The sequence below is a fragment of the Sinocyclocheilus anshuiensis genome, unplaced genomic scaffold (assembly GCF_001515605.1).
Source record: "Sinocyclocheilus anshuiensis isolate Anshui unplaced genomic scaffold, SAMN03320099.WGS_v1.1 scaffold763, whole genome shotgun sequence".
Taxonomy (NCBI): domain Eukaryota; kingdom Metazoa; phylum Chordata; class Actinopteri; order Cypriniformes; family Cyprinidae; genus Sinocyclocheilus; species Sinocyclocheilus anshuiensis.
In genome coordinates, this window is record NW_015548255.1 from 53,836 (window position 1) to 78,641 (window position 24,806).

The 24,806-nt window shown below is 38.2% G+C and overlaps 1 protein-coding gene across 3 annotated transcripts in view; it reads right to left on the minus strand.

The window, feature by feature from the left end:
• The window catches only part of LOC107655429 (adenosine kinase-like), a 184,361-nt gene that overhangs the window by 23,717 nt on the left and 135,838 nt on the right, over window positions 1-24,806 (minus strand). For 2 of the 3 annotated variants that reach the window (XM_016442911.1, XM_016442913.1), the window contains exons 7-8: window positions 20,860-21,030; window positions 6,620-6,655 (exon numbers count right to left, since the gene is read on the minus strand). In XM_016442911.1, coding sequence (XP_016298397.1) covers window positions 6,620-6,655; window positions 20,860-21,030 — 207 coding nt within the window. The remainder of the gene's footprint in view (window positions 1-6,619; window positions 6,656-20,859; window positions 21,031-24,806) is intronic. The other variant, XM_016442914.1, reaches the window with a different exon arrangement.

Genomic DNA, 24,806 nt, shown 5'->3' on the forward strand with positions numbered 1-24,806 from the left:
TCTTACTTTCTGAGAGCAACTCAGAAAATAAGTTCAAGCAACTAAAGGGATTTTTCATGGGTGACGTCAGTTCACATAGATGTCCTAGAAGAGCAACTACAGTTTTAGCGGTTATTTTTTTCTAATATATAATTTAATCAATATACAAAATAAATATTAGTATAGAACTAACAGATAAGCATGTATGTGAGTGCTTTAAGTTTATGGAATTGAGTGAGATCATCTGCATTTCCTAGTCTTCACACCTCCCAGCTGGCACTGGACAGAAGGAGCTGGGGCAGGAGGAGTGTGTGGAATGGGTGGTGCCGGTGCTTGTGGATTGGTCTAAGGGGTTGAGTGCTGGTGGTTTGATACCATCCCCCAACCCCTAGTCACACAAAGCCCCAGTAAGAGGGTCTGAGGCAGTGCCAAAGCTTTGAGTCTGTCACATGTCCACTCGTCCCCCTGCCAAAAGCAGGCTAGAGAGGCTGCTTGGCCATGGCAGCTACCAGCCCTTGACAGTTTTGTTAATGGCGAGGTAGTGTGGTGTCCCAGGCAGGCCCAGCTGCCTCATCACCTCTGCCTCCTTCCACACTCGAATAAAAGGGTCCGCTTTCCTGCAGTCTGGCCAATCAGCAGAGCACCAAACGGTTTCAATCAGCTTACTGCAGCATTTGCGGTTCAAGATATTGACTTTGGTGCGAGTTTACACTGCCAGACAGTTGTTTTCGTTTGCATTTGTATTGCAAGTGAAATTGGCTCAGTGATTCATGTTTTTCAATGACAGAACACTAAAGGTGCAGGCAAAAAAGATCAATTTTCCATTGTCAATAGTGTAGCAATTTAAGATGCACAGCTCACACATAAGAGACTTATAAACCAAATCAGCTTTCTGTTGGTCAACACTGCAATTTTTTGTGAACAACTGAACCCAAAGTGAAATCTGTGTGGGTTATTCCCAGTCGATTGGATTCCTATTGAAATGACTGGATTTCGGCTCAGAGTCGATAGCCTCATGGGCAGCACTCCGACATGTAGCGCAACTGTGCTTCGGGCGACGCAAGGTCGAATCCCGGCACATGGTCATTTCCTGAACCCACCGCCATCTCTTTCTAGCATCCCACTTCCTGTCCTTTCCTCAACTATACTATCGGAATAAAGGCAAAAATGCAACAAACAAATCTTGAAAAATAAATAAATAAAATGGCTGGAATTCGCCCACAGGAAATTCACCAAACAACGATAAATGTGGCCGCAACATAAGACCAAATTTAAAGTGCAACATCCAGTTAAAATTTACTAATGACCAACATTTTAACTGAAATACAATAAAAAGTTTTTCCCCCCAACAAGTATAAATCCACTTCATAAATATGGATGATATCATTAATATAGTGCGCTTTGGGGAAGGTTAACAAAGTGTTCCGATTGGAACCGACACCAGAATGCAAAACTAACTAGATAATTACGTCTTCTCTGGAAAACTCAACCACAGACAGTACAGGCCCAAGGCTAGACCCAGAAAGCAGGCGAGTACGAATGTGGTGGCTTGTTTTAAGCAGAGCCCAGGGCTCTATAAAAACCTTACTGTTTTACAGTATCAGCTGACTGTGCACTGTAAATCTGTCAGGGGCTGCAGGTCTATAGGTATCCTGTGACGAGAAGTGGCTGCCTACAATCCCACCATTATCCCTTCATTATAACTATCAAACACATGATAGCCATGTGAGAGTGTAGCTACACATGCTCATGAACACTTATTCATGTGGGGGGGGGTGTTACTGTACAGGCACCTATGGAGTCATATATTCATATGGAGCTCCATTCATCTGCGCAGATTAAATGTCTGATGTGCTCGCATACCATTTACTCATTCATAATTTACTCTCTTTTCTTGGCCTTGAACAATGCAAATCAGAAATGCAATCTCTTCGTGTCAAACCATCTTTTTTTATTCCTTGAAGAGAGAGGATGTGTTTAATTTCAGACATAGGGGAGTCTGCACGCATAGAAACTTGCAAGGCTCTTGTAAATGCAGAGAAGTCTGTTGTTCTATGTATATGTATATATATAATATAATATATATAATAATATGTATTCAGGATACAGCGATTGCCCATTGAAAAACAGATGTTTAGCTGGAATCCGAGGACCCTGAGCTCTGAATTAAAGCCCCCAGCAGCCGCTGCCTACTCATTTCCTTTCTACATATATATCTTGGCACGGCATCTGCGATCACAGTTTGTCTTTAACCCTGCTTGGCATTTCAATTATGATTACAGTGTATGCCTGTGACTTATTAGAATGCAAGGCTTCATTAACAGAAGTAGAACACCTCTGCAGCTTCATTAGATTAATCATTCACTTCTAAAGAGTCGTTTAATTTTTAGTAGCATGATTTTAGGGGGAGGCAGGGGCGAGCTGGATGCAGAAGAGTTGGGAGAGAGAGAGTGAGTGAGGATTTGGGAGGTGTGGGGTATAAATTAGCCTTCCCGCCTTACTCTGAGGCACTTATCTCTGCATAGCTGTCTGCTGGTGTGAATACATATATGCCTGAGGGACCGAGAGGGACCGAACGCCAGCTCACTTTGATCTGAATATCAACTGTCAGAACTATTCTCATAATTAACCCATCAAGACACATCACAACTGGATCCTTCAGTCCAGACAGAGAAAGGCAAGAGCCCTTCTGGGAATAAAGAGGCTTTCTGTGCACATCTCTCCTGCAGACAGGTGCTGCGGTTGGGGGGCAGAGGGCTGCGGAGACTGTTAGGAGCAGCTGCCGTGGGATGCGCACTCCCATGTTGCCGTTTCCCCCACTGGCGCTAACTTGCTCCAGCTAAATTGTGTAGGGGGCTTTTAATCACTTCCCCAAACACAGCCTTTAATCACCACTAAAAGGTTGATCGTTTCCAAGGAGGAGAGAAGGGAGAGGCATTGTGGGAGTCTACAGAGGTGCTAATGGAGAGGTTAATACTGTGATACTGGATTCCAGGGCTTGTTGAAGGCAATCTGTCACTGAAACTGAATGTAAAAAGTGAGAAGAGTCAAGTCTTTGGTTTAGAAGTGTTAGTCGGCTTCGTCGACACTACGTTTTTTTATTGTGTTAAAGGGATAGTTTACCCAAAAATGAAAATTCTGTCATCATTTACTCACCTACATGTCATTTTAAAACTGACTAAAATGAGCCTTAAAAGCATACACCTGTTGCTTGAGACAGATATATGTGTTAAATTTAAACTATTTATAATATATATATATATATATATATATATATATAATTACAATCTTTGTAATAAGATGAAAGCATGAACAATTAAACACAATTATCAAAAACCGACCAAATAAATCCCTAGAGGTCCATCAAAAAGTTACATGACTCAGAGAGAGGCACGTGACTGAGTATTTGGCTCAAGAAAAAAAATGTCGCTTCTGATCTCTAGCTAACATTTGCTTTGAAGTAATTAATTAACTGAAGAGTGCCACAGTAGCTACAACTCTGATTTTTATTTTGTGGGATGGTAATGCTGCCTTTTCGCAAATTGTTTTTGCATTTTTCCTATTACTTTTTTTTCTTCTGTGTAACACCAAAGGAGATATTTTGAAAAATGTCTTTGTCAACGTTGGTTTTGGACCCCATTTACTTTTCATTGTTTCACATTTCATGTGAAATATTTTCTGTTGTATTCTACAGAGGAAAGTCAGTCAGTCTGATTTGGAATGACATAAGGGTGAGTGAATTATGACAGACTTTTTGAGTGAACTAACCTTTCAATGTAAAAGACCAGACTACACAGTCCCCTGTTAAGGTCTCAGACACACATTAGCATATTCATGCCATTGACTACTTGCTACTCAATAACTGTTTGATCAGAGGGGTGTGTAATGAAGGTTTTAAGCGTAAAAAACATAAGCACAAGCTTAATTAAGCTTAACCATAATATCTCTCCATTCACTGGTAACCATCAGTTCATGAAAGCCATAATGTAGCTGTCAGTGATTATCATAAGAGATGTTCTCCTTTAACAATGATGAAAGCAGTCGAAAAAAAACCCCTGGCTTATTAGGGTGCCCAATTCTGTGTCCATATTAAAGCTAATAAAACAGCTCCTTCATTGTAATCTGTAGGAGGAACAGCAGCCAATAGAACATCAATTACCCTGCGGCGGATTCAACATCTAAGGGTATTTAAGTAAAACAGATGAGGATCGGATCACACTGCGAGCCAGATCTAATGCCGGCTCAATACAGAGAGAAAATAACACACTCTTATCTACCTTCTTGAGATGTAAATTGATTTATTAACAAGGCATCTCTTTGAAGCAAGAGAAATGGATTGATGCTAAGCAGACGTGTTTGATTTTCACTTTCATAAAGCGTGTAGATTTTCACGAGATGTAGAGCTGTATTGTAAAAACACGCTTCTTTCACACTTCTGAATGTTGCCACATTGTTTAAGACGTGAGAAAAATATTATCTTTACAAAGGTACAGCATGTCTAGCAGCGTCTGCTAGGGAGTTCTCTGGATAATCACAGAGCTAATTGGAAGTTTGTATTGAGGAACAGGCTTCCTGGAAAGACTACAAGATTTAGAGTGCCTACAACCACAATAACGCATATCATTATCTGGGGTTTCCACCCATGTATTTTATGCAAATTATGTGATATTGCATAAAAATTCTGTGAGGATATATCAATGTAATGAAACTTAATACAATAATAATTTCTTTTTTTTTTTAGATTTTCAGACAAATTTACTTTTTTCAGAATGAAAATTTGATCAAATATATTTAATAAATTTTATATTATATATTTAAAAAAGTGGCAAGACGCAAACTACAATGAGAACACATTTTCTTGAAAATTTATCAATTCAAAATGCACCTTAAAGTATAAATAAACCTGGTAGACAATTTTTTTTGTGTTATAAATTAAGTATTATATTTTATATATGAAATATTCCAAATATATATTTAATACAATTTTATAAAAGACATGCAAGTAAACATCAATAAAACATTTTATTGAATTTAATGAATAAATTCCTAGATGTCCATTAAAAAAGTGAGAAGTAATTAAGTAATATAAAAGGACCACAGCTGCTACAATTTTAATTTCCTATTTCAATTTTCGTATTTTGCTCTCCTAAACACTGGAAACGTTGGTTTATTTTCAAACTGTTTTCACGGTATTATGATTTTTTTAATAAATTAAATTCCAAACTTGGATGGAAACAGCTTTTGTGCCTTTATTGCTTTATTACCCAATAAAATAAAACCTCAGTTTTCGCTCTAGGTATGAGTGGGGTAGAAAGATATTGCTGATAAATGAGGGGGAGCACATCTGTGATGTTACGAACCACATAAACTGAGAATCAGTCAGCAGACACGCAGATGTGGAAAGTCAGCTGATGTGCGGAGGCGTGTATGAATAAGATCGAAAAACGCCACCACCGAAAGACAAATGATGACACGCTTCTCAGCACATTTGGGGCCTGAAACTAGAATATTTTCTCGATTTCTCTCTGTCCGGTCACTAAATGCTTACATTTCAGCTGCCATACTCTGTTGAGATGTTTATTTCTGAAGCAAAATCAGGGTAAAGACTCATATGTCAAAGATTCCCTTTTCTCTGAGCCCTAAATCAACATGACGTGTGTGAAATCAGTGAAGAGGTACTCAAAGTGTGTGACAGTGCTTGCCATTTATATATTTACTCTGTGCGATGCAAGCTCTCGCCCCCTCCTCTATCTCCCTGGCTCACGAATTGCTCCTCCTCTCTCTCCCTCGCCCCTGCATGCTCTCTATCTCTCCCTCCCTCTCCTCTCCTCTCTCTCTGACTTACTCTGCTGCCAGAATCTGCTTTGCATTCCAGTCACGTCGATCGCACCTTGAGTGATCCTGGAAGACAATTATTCATACTGAGACGAAACACATTCAGGCGGATAGCACTGCATTTGAAAAAAGATAAGCCACTTCAATTATTTAAGTGTGCTGCTATTCAGACAGATAACTCATATTGTTTTGACGTGTTATGTGCAAACAAGGCCAATCAGTGTTTCCACATTCTGAGACTAAGGGGAAGGTGATGCAGTATTTATGAGTGGATGCAGCGCGGTATAATTGAGTGTAATGCCATGGCAGATCCTCGCACAGTTCTAATGAAGCTAACAAGGTGGGTTCCTTCGACAAAGGCACCTGCCAGCCCTGCCCAGTACACCGACAGAATTGAAAGCAGCCCCTGAGGATTTCTTTTTCTTTTCCCAAGAGCATTCTCAAAATTCAATAAATAACATCTGTAGGCGATGTTGGGTGCAGACCTGGGAGGAATGCGTCATAACAGAAAAGGAGGGGGACGAGAGAGAGAGATAAAGAGAGAGAGGAGAAGAGAATGTGTAGGGGAGAAAATGTGTTTGTGTGTGTGAGTGTAAGTGTGTGTGTGAGAAAGAGAGAGCGTGTGTGAGCCGGAGTGCTGGCTGAACAAAGAAACCATGACGACTGCCAGGTTGCTATGGCGACCACTGCAAGGGGGCCAAGAGAGTATAATAGCACATCAATCACTGTCCGAAAAAGAACTTCATTATCAGCTGAAAAATAATCCTTTAGGATCGGTTTAGGGTGTGATCCTCCATCCACTCACCTCAAAGCCTCGCTCTTGTGCAAACGCGGCGGCCTCCTGCAAAACAAAGCACACATGCAGCCTTAATTAATGAGAGCTTAGTGTAGCAATGATATTATTTCATTTAGGACACATTTCAAAGCTCTGTTAGAGTATGTAGCACTAGGATATACATTATATAACCTTCAGTTCTTTCTCCAAAACCCATGAAAGAATTGGAAAATTATATTTTCTTGACCTAATAATCATCACATTTGTAATTTATAAAAGTAAAGAAAATCGGTTACAGGCATTGCGACTTTTTTTTCACATCTTTAAACACTATTCATAAGCAACATTTTTAGCTGCGTCTATGAGGTGCAGATTCACACACAACCATGTGGGGTCGCTCTCATACATTTGGCATGCTTTAAATCGCGAATTATAATATAATGAATTACAATATTTTGACGTGTCACAGTGTATTCAATGTATGTTTATGGTATGGTAAACTAGTCGCAGCTAATGTCGTTCACACCAAGAACAAGAACAATAACTGTAGTAGCGACCGCACCAACGGACGATAACGTGCTGCAGTTTTAAAGTCAGGTGGATTCTGATTGGCTGTCAATGTTTTTACCATTCATCAGCTGAAAAAAATGTTCTGAAAGTGATTCCAATGATATCGCTCCTCTGTGACACTACTGTTATAGTTGTGGTGTAGACACAGAAAATTACAATGTTTATTAAAACTTCAAAATTACTGTCCTTGGAGTCAACTGACTTTGCCTCTAGAGTGTGTGTAAATTCACAATGATGCTACCAGTTAAAAAGACTATGTTACATAAAATATCACAACATAACCTGAAACTCAAGCTCAAGCAAGATGAATGAATAAAACAGCTTTATTTCAGATAATAAAAGGGCTCTGTGAGGGTTAAAAGATTCCAATTATGTGTGCTGGGCTTCACCCTTTGCTCGACTGAACGGCTCTAGGGACCAGAGGGACAACCTCGGCCTTTTGAGAGGAAGAGGGGGTGGAAAGAACCAGTGCTTCATGGATGTAAGGGGTTGAGACCACCTGCAGTCTGTCTGTCTGTCAGAGGCACTGCATAATAGAGCTGATACATGTACATTAATCTATAATAGACCATCTGACATCACTTAAAACACTCCAACCTGGCATTTAGCTGTTTGTATTTGGTTCCAGTCAGAAGATTTTCCCTTTTCTGGGTCACAGAGCTGCAGCTACACCCATGTTTGTGTTCACTGCACAGAGGTCAAACACTCCAAGGTTAATCTTTGTGCCATAAATTTGGGGAAAAACTCCAGTCCCCATGGAGATAACCCACCACTAGGTTTCATGACACCAATTACATCTCAATGATCTGATAATGCAGCCATCCAGCAGCCAAGGTGATCCACTCTTTTATTAAGAGTGATTAAGCAGCATTATTTCAAGATTAGCTCCAGGAATTAGAGTTAATGCAACCCCACTGGAAAACTGTAATAGACCCTCTTCACAAGGCAAGACTATGGAAATGCTGGACTTGTAATAAATCTACACTTTGAAAGTCACTCTATTAGTTAAGGCTGCTATGACACAACACTTTGTACTCCACTGACTTTGTCCCGTCCCAAACTCACACCATAGAGTGCAACAGTCAAGTCCCCGAAAAAAAAAAAATCTCATTCATTCTCTACATAGGGGAACTGATTTTTAATTATACCATTTAAACCTACAGATTCCTGGTGAACTACATTGCATATAATTCTGCAGAGAAAACTCCACCAATCAGAGAACTGCAACCAGCAAATATTTACATAGTTACACACATTATTACCTCGCCTCATTACTTTTACCTTTACCACATTAAAGCTGTAGGTACTCAGTACATTTGTCGTCTTGTCTGATTTTCTAACTTTTTTGCTACACATCAAAGTAATGAACGTGGTTTGGTTCATGCCTTACAACTCTTCAACAAAGATGAATTGGAAAAATATTTCCAGAACCAAGGCAGCTAAAAAAATTGGGCATGTAATGCTGCACTTCATTGGCTGAGCCAGAAGTTGTCATGTCAGGCAAATGAAACAAATGAGCTGAAATGTTTTGAAGGCACCACAGAGCCACAGTGTTTATACTGTTAATGAATTAAACCTACAAATTGCTAACTTGTTGTGTCTACAAATTAAACTTGTAAAGTACGGTGTATACTGGATATGTTTGAAGTTGTGTAAAAAGAACCCTTACACTTGACAGTCTCAGGAATGGCACAAAAATAGATAATGTAAAGAAGATGGACGGTGAAGAATAAAGGTGGCATAGAGGAGGTGAAGAGTGTCTGGGTGAGTGCACACTGACATCTGGTCTGGGTTAGAAATGTGGCCCTGACAGACCGGGCTGGGGAGCTCGCAAGGGCCAACCTCACTGATTATTTACTTCAGCGCCCACTTTCATCTCCATCCTGTGCAGTTATCCATGTTGTGACGAAGCTCAAAGCAGAAAATTAAGAGTATTTCCCTTTGTGAATCAGGCCAGTGGGTTAGCCATGCCAGCTGCAAGAGGAAGGGCCCTAAAAAGACCGTTCAACAAAACGCACAGCCTAAGGGATGGGCTGAGCTCTGAAATCATCAGCTAGCTAAACGAAGAAGAAAATAACAGCAGCAAAAACATACAAACACACACACACACACACACACACACACACACACACACAGAAGAAAAGGAGAACCAACTTGACCACACGGTCATAAGATGTTATTTTTCCCACATTGTTTTTGTGCTGGTGATATAAACACTGGTGAACTGGTGACGGCCCAGACAGAAACAAAAACAAAGATGCAACTGTTGGTTACTCACAGGCCAATCACAGTGCAATTTCATTACGTTGTCTCAAACGTCCCACATAATCCTGCATGAGGCAGGACTGCATGCCCACGGGCTGTGACTGTACCAGGGGCAGTGCTGTCTGAGGGGGCCGGCAGATGGTTATTGATACAGTAATCTGGGCAGGGGAAGGGGAAGATTAGAGAGAAGAAAGCCAGCATTGCTGAGGTGTTAAAGGTACTCCCCTGAGAGTGCAGCAGGCCAACTGGAGCGTGACGTGCAACCGACAACAAACCAATAGAGAAAGACAAACAGAGAGACGGACGGATGGAGAAAGAGAGACACTGAGAGAGAGCGACAAACAAGCCACAGAAGACAGGCCCTTTTGGTGGAAATTTATCTAAAGCCACTAATCCTATACTTACCACCACCAGATGCAATTACTGCTAAAGAGCTGGGAGTAAGCGAAGCCTGTCCTAGACACCACTTCCATTACTGATGACATGTCGCCCAGATATAGCTGCAAACAAAGCTTAAAATTACATCATGAAATGGCTGATCGGCAGCGAATGACACAGCGTAGTGGTTAGATCGCTAGGCTGCAAACCCAAAGGTCACAGTCTGAAGTTGAAACAGTAAATGGAGCGATACATGAAGTTACTGAGACCATCTTCCACCACTGTGACCTTGAGAAAGACACTTAAACACCTTTAAAGAACACAATTTTCTCTCCTATGTTGGTACATTTACGATTGAAACAGGAAGTTAGGGCAAGGCATTCAAGGGCAAGGCATCACTGGTTCTAAAAACCATTTACAAAGCATTTTATTATATGACACTGCATTTAAGAAATATCCATCCATCCTCAAAGCTAATGGATACAAACATTTCCAGCATTGTTTTATTTATTGCAAATTAAAAACAAATTGTCTCGTGAAAAATACATTAAATTCTCACACTTAAAAATACGCTGCTAAACAGTAACATTTTGCAGCCATGTGAAAATGTTGGCAAGGCAAACAAAAAAGAACTACCGGCTTCACCAGGCCTGCAGAAAAAAAAATCCTTATTATTGAGCACAGCACTCTGTATCACGGTCACACTTGGGTTTATGATGCTTCATTTTAGATACCACAGAGATCTGAGAGGTTGAGAAATGCTACGGGCTGGTTCTGTAATTCGGCGTGAGACGTGTTCTGGTATCCTGGACTTGAGCGTGTGTTGATGCTGTTTAGAGCGTGTGGGATGATGGATGTTGATGTTGCTGCAGATGGCGGGCGTCCAGGTGGACTGCAGACTGCAGAGGCAGTGTGTAGGAGGGGACTGGGCCTGCTTTTCCTGCGGCTCACCTCTGCTAACTGCTCCACTCCCGCTGGCATAAGTACAACGAGCATGTGACAATTCAGAGGAGAACGAAAATATCCACAGGGCACATCATAAAAAAAACCCACACTGCAGCCATGATAACAAGATCATGAAAACATCCCATCTGCATATACAGTGCCCTGATCTAAACCACAATTAAAATTGTAGTCTTTAATTGTATTGTATTTTAATTGTATTTTATTAAATGTAACTTATTCTTGTGATGCAAAGCTGAATTTTCAGCAGCCATTAGTTCGGTCTTCAGTTCACATGATCTATCAAAAATCATTCTAATATGCTGATTTAGTGCTTCAAGGGATAGTTCACCCAAATATGAAAATTCTGTCATTAATATACAAACTACAAGAATACTCTTTTGTGTGCAAAGAAAACAAAAATAACACGTTCACAAGAATACCACAACGCATGCGTGTTAATTCTTCTGCTTGCAAACAAGGCGCAGCGCATCCGGGTTCTACGTCAGTTGTTGAATAAAGTCATTATTTTCGTTTTCTTTGAACACAAAAAGTATTCTCGTAGCTTCGTAAAATTACGGTTGAACCACTGATGTCACATGGACTTTTTAACGATGTCCTTACTACCTTTCTGGGCCTTGAACGTGGTAGTTCTGTTGCTGTCTATGCAGGGTCAGAAAGCTCTCGGATTTCAACAAAAATATCTTAATTTGTGTTACGAAGATGAACGAAGGTTTTACGGGTTTGGAACGACATGAAGGTGACCAGTGTTGGGCAAATTACTCTGAAAATGTAATCAAATTACTGATTACTGTAATTCAGTCAGTAACGTATAGAGACCTCGGCTTGTAACTATACTCTAATTACTATTTTGAAAATTATAACGCGTTAAATTACTCCGTTACTAAAAAGGTAACGCGTTACTAAGTAATGCGTTACTGCCCAACACTGAAGGTGAGTAATTAATGACAGAATTTTCATTTTTGGGTGAACTATCCCTTTAATTATTATTTGTGCTCTGTTATTTATAATTGTTCTTATTATCTTTTATATATTATTATAGCAATGTTAAAAACCTTTTGCTCCTTAATATTTTTGTGGAAACTGTGGGACATTTCTTTCAGGATTCTTTGATGAATAGAAAGTTCAAAAGAGCAGCATTTATTTGAAATAGAAAATTTATGTAACATTATTCATGTCTTTACTTTCACTTTTAGCCAATTTAATGCATCCTTGCTGAACAAATGTATTAATTTAATATTTCTATCTTACTTATCCCAAACTTTTTGAATCGTAGTTTATCATGGTTTCAACAAAAAATATTAAGCAGCAAAACATTTATAATAAGAAGAAATGCTTCTTAAGCAAATCAGCATATTAGAATGATCTCTGAAGGATCAGGTGACACTGAAGACTGGAGTAATGATGCTGAAAATCCAGCTTTGCCATCACAGGAATAAGTTACATTTTAAAATATATTCAAATAGAAAGTTATTTTAAATTATAATGATATTTCACAATATTACCGTTTTACTTTATTTTTCATCAAATAAATGCAGCCTTGGTGAGCATAAGAGACTTTTCAAAAATAATAAAACATTTTTTGAAAGAAGTATATTGTATGTAATGGAATCTACATTTTAAGGTTCCAAATATGATTTGGGTCACTATACTGCATATGGATAGAGAGAAGACCTTTAAATAAAACAAAAAAAAAAAAAGTTTTTTACATGCTGTCATTTTGGGATGTTAATGTAACTTTCTTCTTTCTTGCATGTGGAGAGCTTAAAAAGGTGCCTCCTGCTCTTGATCTGCTCTCCGCCTTTTGATTCAGCTTGCAAGCTGAGAAAGCTCTGCCTGAGCTCTCTGCTGAGCACTTCAAACATGTCTTTGTTAAACAATGCATGAGAAGCAATCACTAGCTGTAATGATATCATTACCAGAATCATGAGTGCTGACTGCCGTCTCTCCTGGCCTGTACGGCATGGCCTGTTAGGTGGAGAAACAACAACAAAAAAACCCCCAAAAAGCACATGACATCTCCCTCAATGACAACCTTATTAGCGCAATCCGAGTATGTTCCGATCAATTTCAAAGCCTGCCATTGTCCGCACTTCATCGCAGGAATGCGTGTTAGCACATAAACAAGGTTGTGGGATTCTGACAGTATCTTAAGCTCTTGCATGATTAATACAGGCTAATGGTAAGTATAGAGACCATACACACACACATTCATAAGCAGGGCCACAGAGTCACAGACTGGTCTGACACACACATAAAGATGAAGAATGACGTGATGCTTCAGATGAGTCAACAGTGCTTGTTCGATGTATTCATCCTCAGGGGAACATCCACAAACACGTCCACAAACAGGATAACAAAACCTACTGGAGGAGCTGAAACAGCTCAAAAACATTACATTTCTCACTAAATTCAGAAAGGTTACATCATAAATCATTGCTATTCTTACATCATGACTTAATACCTAGTCATTAAAAAGCAAGGAACTTCCTTTTCTTTTGTTGAAACTCTTGACAATGAACACTGTTTTTACCTCTACAAGCTTTCAAAGGGAGTAAAAACTTAAATCAATCAAATACTAATTAATCTGCCATTTTTTTACCAATTTAAAATGATTAGCATTAGCTGATTAACAGATGTAAATCTATTCAAATTCTACTAACAGTCTTAAAGAAAGGATAAAAAAAAAAATTTCATAAAAAAAAATTTAATTCATAAATTAAACTCAGCAAATCTGATTTGATATTATGTACCATTGGACACCCTACTATTTTTTATTTATTTATTTATATTTACCTTTTATTTTTTAGAGCAATAAGCCACAAGTTACAGTGATTTTACCATGGTTAAGCTGGTAACAAAGCACACCTAAAACGCCTTAAGGTGGCAAAATCCCTGCAACATAAGGCCTTAAGCTGCTTACTGCTTATATAAAAAAATAATATTATAAAATAGTATTTATTATTAATAATAATAATAACAACAACAGTAATATGGATTATATATATATATATATTTAATATTACTTAAGTATCATCATTATTATAATTTATGATAGTAATAAAAACCATCATCATCCTGAACAAATAATCTTCAAACAAGTATAATACGCTTAACTGTAGGCTGTTTACAACGTTGCAAATTTGCCCATTAATACTAAATGAATCTTTTACAATAATAATATTTTTACAATACCTTCAATCATAAATTCTCATCCAATCAGAATTTAGAATCATGACTACCTGTTTTATGAATAGGCTTTTAACAGCCTTGTATAATAGTGTCAGTTGAACTAAATTGTAAAGTCACTAATGAGGGGCACTTCACTGCAGACAACATAAGTACCCCCCACAGGAGATAATCAATATGAGGCATACATTCACAGATATATGTGTGTGTGTCTGTGTGTGGCAGAAATGACCGTGAAACCCTTCTGTTAACCAAAATGACTGATGTGTGGGGCGTCAGAGTGGGTAAGTGTTAAACTTTCCCAAATCATCCTGGCAACAACCAGCTGACATCCTACACTCAACTCCACAGTGACAGAAATACACTGGGCTCGGTGGCAGCTATTGATCGGCCCTCAACACAACACCGTCTCTTCCATCCATCATCACTCTGCATCTCTAAAGAGAGCCAGGTGCCTCTGCCACTGTACCTATTAAAGGCAGCGCCGGCCCGGGTTCACTCTCACCCTCAAATCTGTGTTATGGAACTCCCCATCAAGCTGAAAATGGCCTTTGTGGCTCAATGTGAGGGATATTCTGGGGAAAGCCTCCTGACTCCTCTGATTATAGTTGTTAGCTGAACTTCCCTATTGTGATCCTCTCTGATCCAGCAGCGACACATACAAGCCCACAACTATCATCCTGAGATACAAAAACGGACTATGGACTTTAAATCTATAGAAGTATTTGTCTTTTATGTAAAGATCACACACTAAACAGTCATTTATGATGCTTTTTCAATATAATAAAATACATAATTATATAATATTCATAAACAATACTGATACTACTACTACTAGTTAAAATCAATAATAATAAAACCATCATCATCATCCACTCAACTCCACAGTGACAGAAATACACTGGGCTCGGTGGCAGCTATTGATCGGCCCTCAACACAACACCGTCTCTTCCATCCATCATCACTCTGCATCTCTAAAGAGAGCCAGGTGCCTCTGCCACTGTACCTATTAAAGGCAGCGCCGGCCCGGGTTCACTCTCACCCTCAAATCTGTGTTATGGAACTCCCCATCAAGCTGAAAATGGCCTTTGTGGCTCAATGTGAGGGATATTCTGGGGAAAGCCTCCTGACTCCTCTGATTATAGTTGTTAGCTGAACTTCCCTATTGTGATCCTCTCTGATCCAGCAGCGACACATACAAGCCCACAACTATCATCCTGAGATACAAAAACGGACTATGGACTTTAAATCTATAGAAGTATTTGTCTTTTATGTAAAGATCACACACTAAACAGTCATTTATGATGCTTTTTCAATATAATAAAATACATAATTATATAATATTCATAAACAATACTGATACTACTACTACTAGTTAAAATCAATAATAATAAAACCATCATCATCATCATCAACAACAAACAATCTTGCTTAACATGCTTAACTGGAGCTTTTAAATATAAATTATGAATTTCCATGACCTTTCCAGTTGTTTGTGGTTACTGTATAAAGAATTTAAAAAAAATTTACTTTCATTCAGTCCAATTTCCTAATAAGTCATTAAAAAAAAAAACTTCATTGCCAAATTTGTAAAAAAAAAAAAAAAAGACATTTCAATGACAGTTCCGTGAATTTTAACAATATATTCACTTACACAACTTTCTCACAACTTTTCTTTTTCTTTCTTTCTCAAGGGGGAAAAAAAACCATTGGTACTGTTTTGTTAGTGTCTCTTGCTCTCTGAGAGCAAATCACTTGTCCTACCACTCCTAACGGTCTCTCCACACAGCAATGTCTAGCAGGTCATTGTTTAGGGGTTGAGAGTAGACAGACGGCTGTAATTGAGTGCAGTGAGTGATGCAGTAAAACACTCGTGTAGAGTGTGCATCGCGTGAGTCTCCCTGACAGCATCCAGCTCGAGCATTGATTTAATTACCTCACCTTGCATCTCTTTCTCTTTCTGCCTGTCCCTCTTTCCTTCTGCTCTGAATTCAGACAGATGCTTCCAAACTACTTTAAAACATTTTTTTGCTAACCATGTAAAACATCACCAAATGTCTCAGGAAGATTTCTAGGCATCTCAGAGGGGGCCTGCCACGGCTCAGAGCTCTGGAAATGTCCGTGTTTGATTGTCAACAAGATTTTTAGAACTTGACATCTGTCTCTCAATATTTGTGTGTGTGTGTATGTGTGCAGCTGTCTGAATCAGCTGGGAGATGGGGGCCCAATGTCAGGCATATCTCTCATCGCCTCGGGCTACCAGCATGAACTGTCCGTCACCTACACGCAATCAGCGGGGGAGGACACACACTCCTGCACAAGAAAATATCTCTGTAGATATGCAAACATGCACGTATCCTTCCACAAAAAAAAAGCACAGTGGTTACTGTCAATGGATGAGTCTAGATGTAGAGCCCCAGACAGAGTCATAATTAGGCCCAGACTGATTCTGGACATTTTCTGTCCTGATTATGGAGGAAAATCTGTGGAATAGATTTTCTAACATTACTTAAAGCTGCAGTCTGTAACTTTTTTGGTTAAAAATGATCCGAAATCAATATTTGAGCAAGTATATAACCAGCCAGTGTTCGAAACTATCGCCTTACTTTGTCCTGATTCACAACGGTAAGCTTATAATCATGTTTTCTAATTTGAGTGGTACGGGTAGGTTTTCGCGTGAAATTCGAGCATGCCGCTGCATCATTATGTCACGTCTGTAAACATAAAGAAGTTGTCCTGGCTACGGCATGTGAGGATCCTGCAGGTGGCGGATCGTTTATAGCCTTTTCTCACAGTAGCTGGAATAATTAAATGTATCATTTTGATGGCAGATTGTAATCCAGAAAGGATTATGTGTTTATGAAACACGTGAATGAAATTAAATTATATTCCAGTTTTAAATGTGCTTCTGATTACCGATAGCCTGGGATAACACAAGATTTGTATTTTAAAGACAACCAGTTCGAAGGGAGCATAATTTGCTTTTTGGGTTGTTGTTAACATTAACAAATTTGAGAATAAAGTATAACAATAATAATAATTTGCACGGTTTGATGTGATATGAGCTAATTTAGATTTAATCACCATTGGTAGCGCGATTTATTGTAATGCTGTTTTCCTTAGTTGGTCAGAACAAACGTGGCAGACTTGTTACTTACGGTGAAAATGCTTATTCAAGTTATATATTCCAAGACGTAGGCTAGAATCTGTGAGTGCAAAGTACAATATCCACACCGGTGCGGTGACTGACTGCCACACATACTCCTCAAAACATTAGATTCATCCGCGCTGGAGCCGTGCCAGAGTACAACCCACACAAGAAAGACAATTCCGCACACAACTGCAATTGCAGGTTTTCAAACAGAGATGGCGACAAAGAGGCAAAACTTACGGACTGCAGCTTTAAATACGGTAAAAGGTGTTAAACGGACCTGAGAGTACTGCAGTTTTATAATATAAGTATAATCACATTAGCTAAAATATTGACTCAAAAATATCTTGGGAATTTTGTAGAATTCTGCTAATATAATGAATACAATAGTGCAACAAACAAGAAGTTAATATTGAGTAACTTAGATTTTAGATAAAATGTGGGAAGATACTTTGTCTATTTTTGCTCAGCCAATGAAAATTAGGGATGCACCAATATTAAAATTCTGGCTGATAAACAATAAAATGGCAGATAGAGAAAGAAAGAAAGAAAGAAAGAAAGAAAGAAAGAAAAAGCTACAAGTGAATTTAGGCATCTCAAAATTAAAATGCACAGTGTGAAAAATTGATATTTATTTTGAGATTTGCTAAAGATTACATTTAACAGTGTTATTGAATTATTAGTGTTTTTAAAGATTAACTTTAAGCAAGCATGATGCTTGCACAAGTTTTGAAATGTAAAAATAGTAGAAGTGAGCATGAACAATTAAATATCCAATATTGGTTGATATCATTAAATAAAAAAACCCTCTAATATTATCCGATAAGTGGTATATGGTACTAATGTATCCTGCATCCCTAATGAGAATAATTCCAAGTGAAGCTAAAAACAGCCTGGCTGGAATGTGCAAACAATGACATGAGCACTACTACAAAAAGTGAAATTTCCTGCTATTTGACTTAATACCGGCGCTCTTAAAACACTGCTCAGCCAAACAAATTGGAGGACTGGTACTAACTGTTTTATAAGAATGATTAACATGCCACACACAGGCAAACAAGGAGGGTTCTGATGCAAAGTCCAAGATCATTTGTTCTGGGGCATATCAAAAGCCTCCAATTTCCTTGTCTGTCTTTTGAGACATGAATAACATTATTTAAAAGTCAGCGTTAGGCAGAATGCCTTTGGGTAGATCTTCACAATGAGTCAACTCTTCCAAGTTCTTGTCTTCCTCCTCCCTCTCTCTCTCTCTCTCTCTCCCATAAGCAGCAGCGGAGTGATTTCAATCATTTCGTAACCTCCCAGCAATCATGGCTTTAACTCCCCTGTTATTTAAAACAATCTGAGCTCTGAACGCGAGTTAATCACTGCTTATACAACATCAGTCAGGGTTATTCATTCTGTTCCAATTAATCATGCCATTTATCTACATTGTCTGAGCCTTCTGCTCAACAAATTCATCTGTAATGACACAGACAATTCACATTGTTGAATTTTATCATGTATGTGGCAAACGGCGGGCAAATTGCTCGAGATTACTTACGCATTTGTGTATGCACTGCTGTGTGCGTCGATTTCGGCGAGCATAAATTCAGCGCCATCTGGTTTTGGCTCTTTACTGCGCGGCTCTCTCACTTAATTAACTGGAGGCCATTACATTTCCTGAAATGTTTCACTTTCTCTGGTTCATGTCATGTAGGCAGGCAGGAGGGGAGCAGGGAAGGACTCAATTAGACCAACGCCGCTCCCTGGATATTACACACTTGGTGCATGCCAGTTAAAGGGGCGTGAGGCTGGTGCAGGTCCTGGACGTCTCTCGCTGCGCCTACCCTGTCAACACAGATAAAGGCCTGCCTGTCTGCGTTAGATCCCGCCCACACACACGCATTCAGACAAGCTCCAGCTGCCAAAACACTTCATACCAACCAGCAGAGAGCTAGGCATACATAAAGAATAACACGCATTAATACTGCCCAACAAAGACTGCAGCTACTTGCCACATATACACTATTTAATTAGCCTGAGAAAAAGCTAAATTGTGGCTGTCAGTTTAACAGGAACTACAGCAGCTATATACATAGTGTGGGTGAAGAGAATCTGAATCTGAACAGCATCAGTGTTTAATTTCCTGGCTGGGCTGCATGACATTATGCAGTACAAATCGCAACACTAGAAATCGGTCGAGATTTATATTACAGCAGACATTTATGCAGATATCAGTGGGCAGGAGTGCTTTATGTAATTTATACACGATAACAACAAAGAAACATGAAAATACAGTGCATGTCTCAAAATGAGGAAGAACTTGACATATTAATAAGAATTCAACTGTTGTGCGTGCAGAATACATTGGCTATTTTTTAAAGGAGTTTCCAACGTGATTCACCCAATCAGAATTCAGAGATCTGTCACATGACTTCACTTTGCACATTTTTAATTTGGCAATTGGTGTGCGGAGGCACTTTTTGTGCTTTTTAACTCAATTAGTTTTTAACTAAAGTGCTACATAACATCAACTATTATTATTAATTTCCGTCAACCTAAGTTTTAAATAAATGGAAAATAAGTAAGTACGTTTCATACACAACCACTTAATTTTTTTCTTTAAAAAAGTCTCCCATGCTCACCAAAGGCTGCATTTATTTGATAAAAATACAGTAAAACAGTAATTTAAATATTATACTTTTATTTGTATAACAATTTAAAACAACTGTTTTCTACTTGAATATATGTTAAAATGTAATTTATTCCTGTGATGCAGAACTGAATTTTCAGCATCATTACTCCAGTCTTCAGTGTCACATGATCCTTCAGAAATCATTCTAATATGCTGATTTGGTGCTCCAGAAATATTTAAATATGTCTTGCTGCTTAATATTTGTGATGAAACTGTAACTTAAAACCATGAATCACAATATCTTTTTCCCCCAAATTCTTTGATAAATACACATTTTTAAAACTGTATTTGAAATCATAAATGTCAAGTATTTTTACTGTCACTTTTTTCAATTTTATATTTTTAAAGTATCCTTGTTAAATAAAGAATTCAAGTTCTTACTGAAAATCTTATTGGTAGTGTGGATATGAAAAACAACGTTGTGTTTATAATTTTGTTCAGTGTATATATATATATATATACACATACACACACACATATATACACATACATACACAAACACACCGTTACCATGAAATACATTTTCTCACAACATGGAGTTTTTGGTCATACCACCCACCCTTACCCATATGACGAAAATAAGTGCTGAAGAGATATTTAGATATAGAAGTAAAGCTTTAACTTGTTAGGTCTGACTCTCAGCACAAGTCAAACACCTTTACCCCACACTGCCAGTCTGTAACACCTCCCCTCTAGGCCTCTACTCGCACATTCAGAGCGTGGACCTGAGACCACGATGACTCAGAACATTACTCCGGTGTCTGCGTCTCAAACGCTGAGGTAAGAGGCTGTTTATGGCCCAGTCTGCAGGGGATCTGAGTAGTGTTACACTCACAATGAGTACAGTCAGTGCTGGATGACAATGCATTTGATGTGAGATGACTATTCTATGTGTATGAATACAAAAATATAACATTTGTAATTAAAATCAATTTCAAATTTGAATCCTTTTGGGTCCATAGTGGTTTTTTTCCATACTATGGAAGTCAATGGGGACCAGCAACTGAAGGTGAACTATCCCTTTAAACTCTTTCACATATACTTTCATGCCGTGTGTGTCCACACAACCATGCTCACCGTCTCGTTGCCAAAAAGGATGTCCACATAGGGCATAACCTTCATCAGGGCCTCCTTGAAGAACTCACAGATGAATGGAGCTGACAGATTTAAGCAGAAGATCTTGTTGTTTTCCGAAGCGTGTTTGGCTACTTTCAGGATCGACTCCAAGGATACGGTCAGGAAGAACCCCTTCAGAAGAAGACAAAAATTATAGTCAAAAATTGAACCACATATGTCTAGAGCTTTTGAAGCTTCTATATCAGTAAATCTCAGCATTACAACAGAACAAAAAGAAAGAGAAAAATACATGTTCCTCCTCCAAATGAAGTAAACATGGCTAAGCTTGATATAATGGAGAGTATGATGAGGCACAAATAGGATTAAGGTTTTAGGAGATGAGAATGAATGATGACAAACAGAGTCCATAATTGCGCTGGTGCTTCCATCAGAGAGCAGGGAGTGTTCACAGAGACAATCCAATACAACAAAAGGCACCTTGGCCCACCTCCTCACACAGGGACAACTGCAAGGTCACACGACTCTCTGAGGAGCACTTATACAGCTCGTTTATGCCTATGCTACTACATTGTTTTTGTGAACATTTGTTCTTTTACAAACGGGAGAAGCCTTTTTGTTAAAAGTAAATTAAAAGATGTCTACTTATATTCTTAAAAAAAAAAACTACAATAAGAGAAGACAAAAACAAAAAGGTTTTGACTGCAAGTTAATTAAGTGTTTTTACTTATATTTTTAAAATGATAATAATAAAATAAATAAATAAAATAACATGCACTGGTTGGGACAGTGTCCTGGCATAGTAATATAATAGTGTTAGATGGTAATACATTGATACTTCGATATATATACAACAAGAGCCAAAAAAAAAAAAAAAAACTTTTTTATTAAATAATACCATGATACTTCAATATATATAATAGAGCAAAAAAACCAAAAAAAAACAACAACCTTTATATTAAAAATAAAAACATTAAAAAAATATAAAAATTAATATTAAACCCAATTAAATTAATTAAATAATAAAACACACCAAATAATAAACAATAAAATAACGAAATAAAATACAATAACATTTTTTATGTAATAAAATACTGGCCACTGTGGCAGTATCCTGGTATCAGATGGTAATACTGTGATACTTCAATTTATACCATAGTGCAAAAAACCTATGATTGCCATTGTACCATGTCCAAAAAACATGTTCATATCACAATTAGAAAACTTGCATTTTGTATGAATTATGCAATATTTGTAAGCCATCCAGATAGTTTCCCAAGTGTATTATGCTCCCAGAGAGGCAATCTGAAGACATGATGTAATTTTCCCCTTGCTTGCATAGCACGGCCTAAGAGAGCCATTTGAGCTTAGGGTGCTGGCTGCTCTCCAGACTTTGTTCCAGAAAGACAGGAGTTAAAAAAACCTTGCTTGCATCTGATGAAGTGGAAAACAAAGGTCTTGTCTGGACTTTTCTTACCGAGAAACAAGAGAGGCTCCTCAGTTCATTGTGTGAATGAATACAGACTTGGAAACGAAACACCTTCACGTTTAAACCTGAAACCCTACACTGGGCCTGTTCCTTCGATACAGTTCTTCTTGCACTGAGAGAAAAATTCAGAGATACAGTGCAGGTGAGATTAAGGGGGATAGGAGGACAAGGAGAGGGGAAAAATAGAAATTAGAGAGAGAAACACAATAGAGAGAGTGTGTGAATGAGAGAAGGGTGCACCGCTAGAGGAGTGCTGGATTTTACTAATGCTCAGAGCACTCCATTAAAACAAATGAGGCTTTTGTAGCCGAGAGTGGAGAGAAGTGACCTTGATGTGTTTAGTGTGACTGTATCAGCCATTACACCGATCTCACACAGGAATCTGAGAGGCTTGTTCTGCCATCAGTCATTTAGGCACACATTACGCTACCATCACTGACTACAGATGATGACATCTTCACCAATCTGAAATACAGCACACAGATGAAAAGAAACCTGTAATATGGCAAATAAACTCTGTAAAGAAATAATATGACACATAATTTCTGCCCTTCACACAAACTCTAAAAGAAGGAAAAATAGTTTCTAGGGGCCAAGAATCCAAAAATTCACAGCCAGTGAAATAATTATTTTATTTCACTTCATTTTTATTTTTAAAATTAATTATATAAATATTACATTATGTATTTTTACATTGTGTGCATACAGTGTATCCTAAAATTATATATTTAATATTAATATATATATATAATATTTTATTATATATAATTGCAAACTGTAAAAAATATACAAGTTGTACATACAAGCTGTAAAAATATATTTTAAATATATATATATATAATTACAACTACAAAATACACAATTACTATAATTATAATTTAATAATGGAATATTGAATATTAAAGGGAAAACAATCACTCAACTGTCCAATCAAACTGTGAAAAAAGGAAAATCTCAAAACTAACCAAGGCACTCTGCTGATGGCTTGTTATAAACGTATCAACATATAATATAACCATAAACATAACTTGACTTAGCAAAACTAAAATGCCTTTGAGAACAAACATTATGGTGGTTATACTGGCTCAGGCCCAACAGCATCCTTAGTAGCTTTAGATGCTGTCTGTGCAGAGGTAATGGAACATCCGTGTGTACATCTCTCAGCATTACCCCCATCATTAGCACACCTCGGCTATGATGTGCGAGCATCGTTTGGGAGAATCAGCCCATTGCATTATTGGAACTTTAATGTTGGTGTATTTGAAGTTGGAGAGATGGCCAGAGGGAAGCTGCTTTAATGGATGTGCCGCTCTCTTTCCTCCCTGAACCCGACTCTATCAGCACTGCCACTCCACAGCTTTCTCAGAGGGAACCTTTTTTTTTTGTGTAAGAGCAGAGTGCCAGATCCTGCCGTGCTACTGTCCTCCCGCTTTCAAGTTTCGTAATTCTCTGGACATCCATCTGAATAAAAAGCACAAACTCAACATGAAAGGTCACCTGTCAGTCAAAGAAGCCTTAATGCACAATGTATCAGTTATGAATTACCGCTGTCTATCACATGGAAATGCATGTATCCAGACAAGTCCATTTGGAAGCAGAAGATGTGGGTCCTCTACTCACAAGACATCTGCTCCAGTTTATTAAAGCCCTTCAAAGGGCCGTGTTTAGCAGTCTCTATTAAATCTGCATGCTAAACAGCCCTCTCAAGCCCATGTGTTCAGAGAAAGGGAAGCCTGCTGCTGCTGCTGGCTCGGTGCAGACCAGCTTGAACTTCCCCGAAGCAGAGCGAGCCCTTGAGATGAGAATCGTCACCCTTTCACATGTCATACACAGGTTTTATCTCTGTAAGAGTCCCGCGTGGAGGATCAATACATGGCCTGCTCGGAGCAGATTGCACTGACCTGACACCTGGCTATCATAGCAGCCATCTTCAACAAGTAATACACTGCTGCTTCACTTCCCTGGATGGAGTGGATGATTGTCGTCCACCAAAAGGAACACAGTGGAGTCTCATCTGTTGGTTGGTGACCAGCTGATTTAATCAATCATTTTAATCTAGTATCAAACATTTGTTTTGCAGAAGAAAGACGTTCCTCTCTATAATTGTGTATTTTTAGCTTGCTGGTTGAGCCACATGATTTTGATTTGGCAGACACATTTTTTCAAATATTAATAATACAGTATTTTAACATCCGCTTCACTAATTTTTTCTAAAAAAAAAAAAAGAAACAATAATATAATAAAAAATAAGAGTATGGCAAATGAATTAACAAGGTTTTCTTTTGAAGAAAATTTTCTCTCCAAAGGAAAAAAAAAACATTTAAGAGCTGTATTGTAAATCTTTGTATGTATGAATTGCTTCTTTAATGTTTTTTTAATAGATTTGGAAAAAAATGAGTGCCATGTTACTGAACCAAAAAAACAGAAGTTTTATTCAAAGTGTCTCAATTACATCAATTCA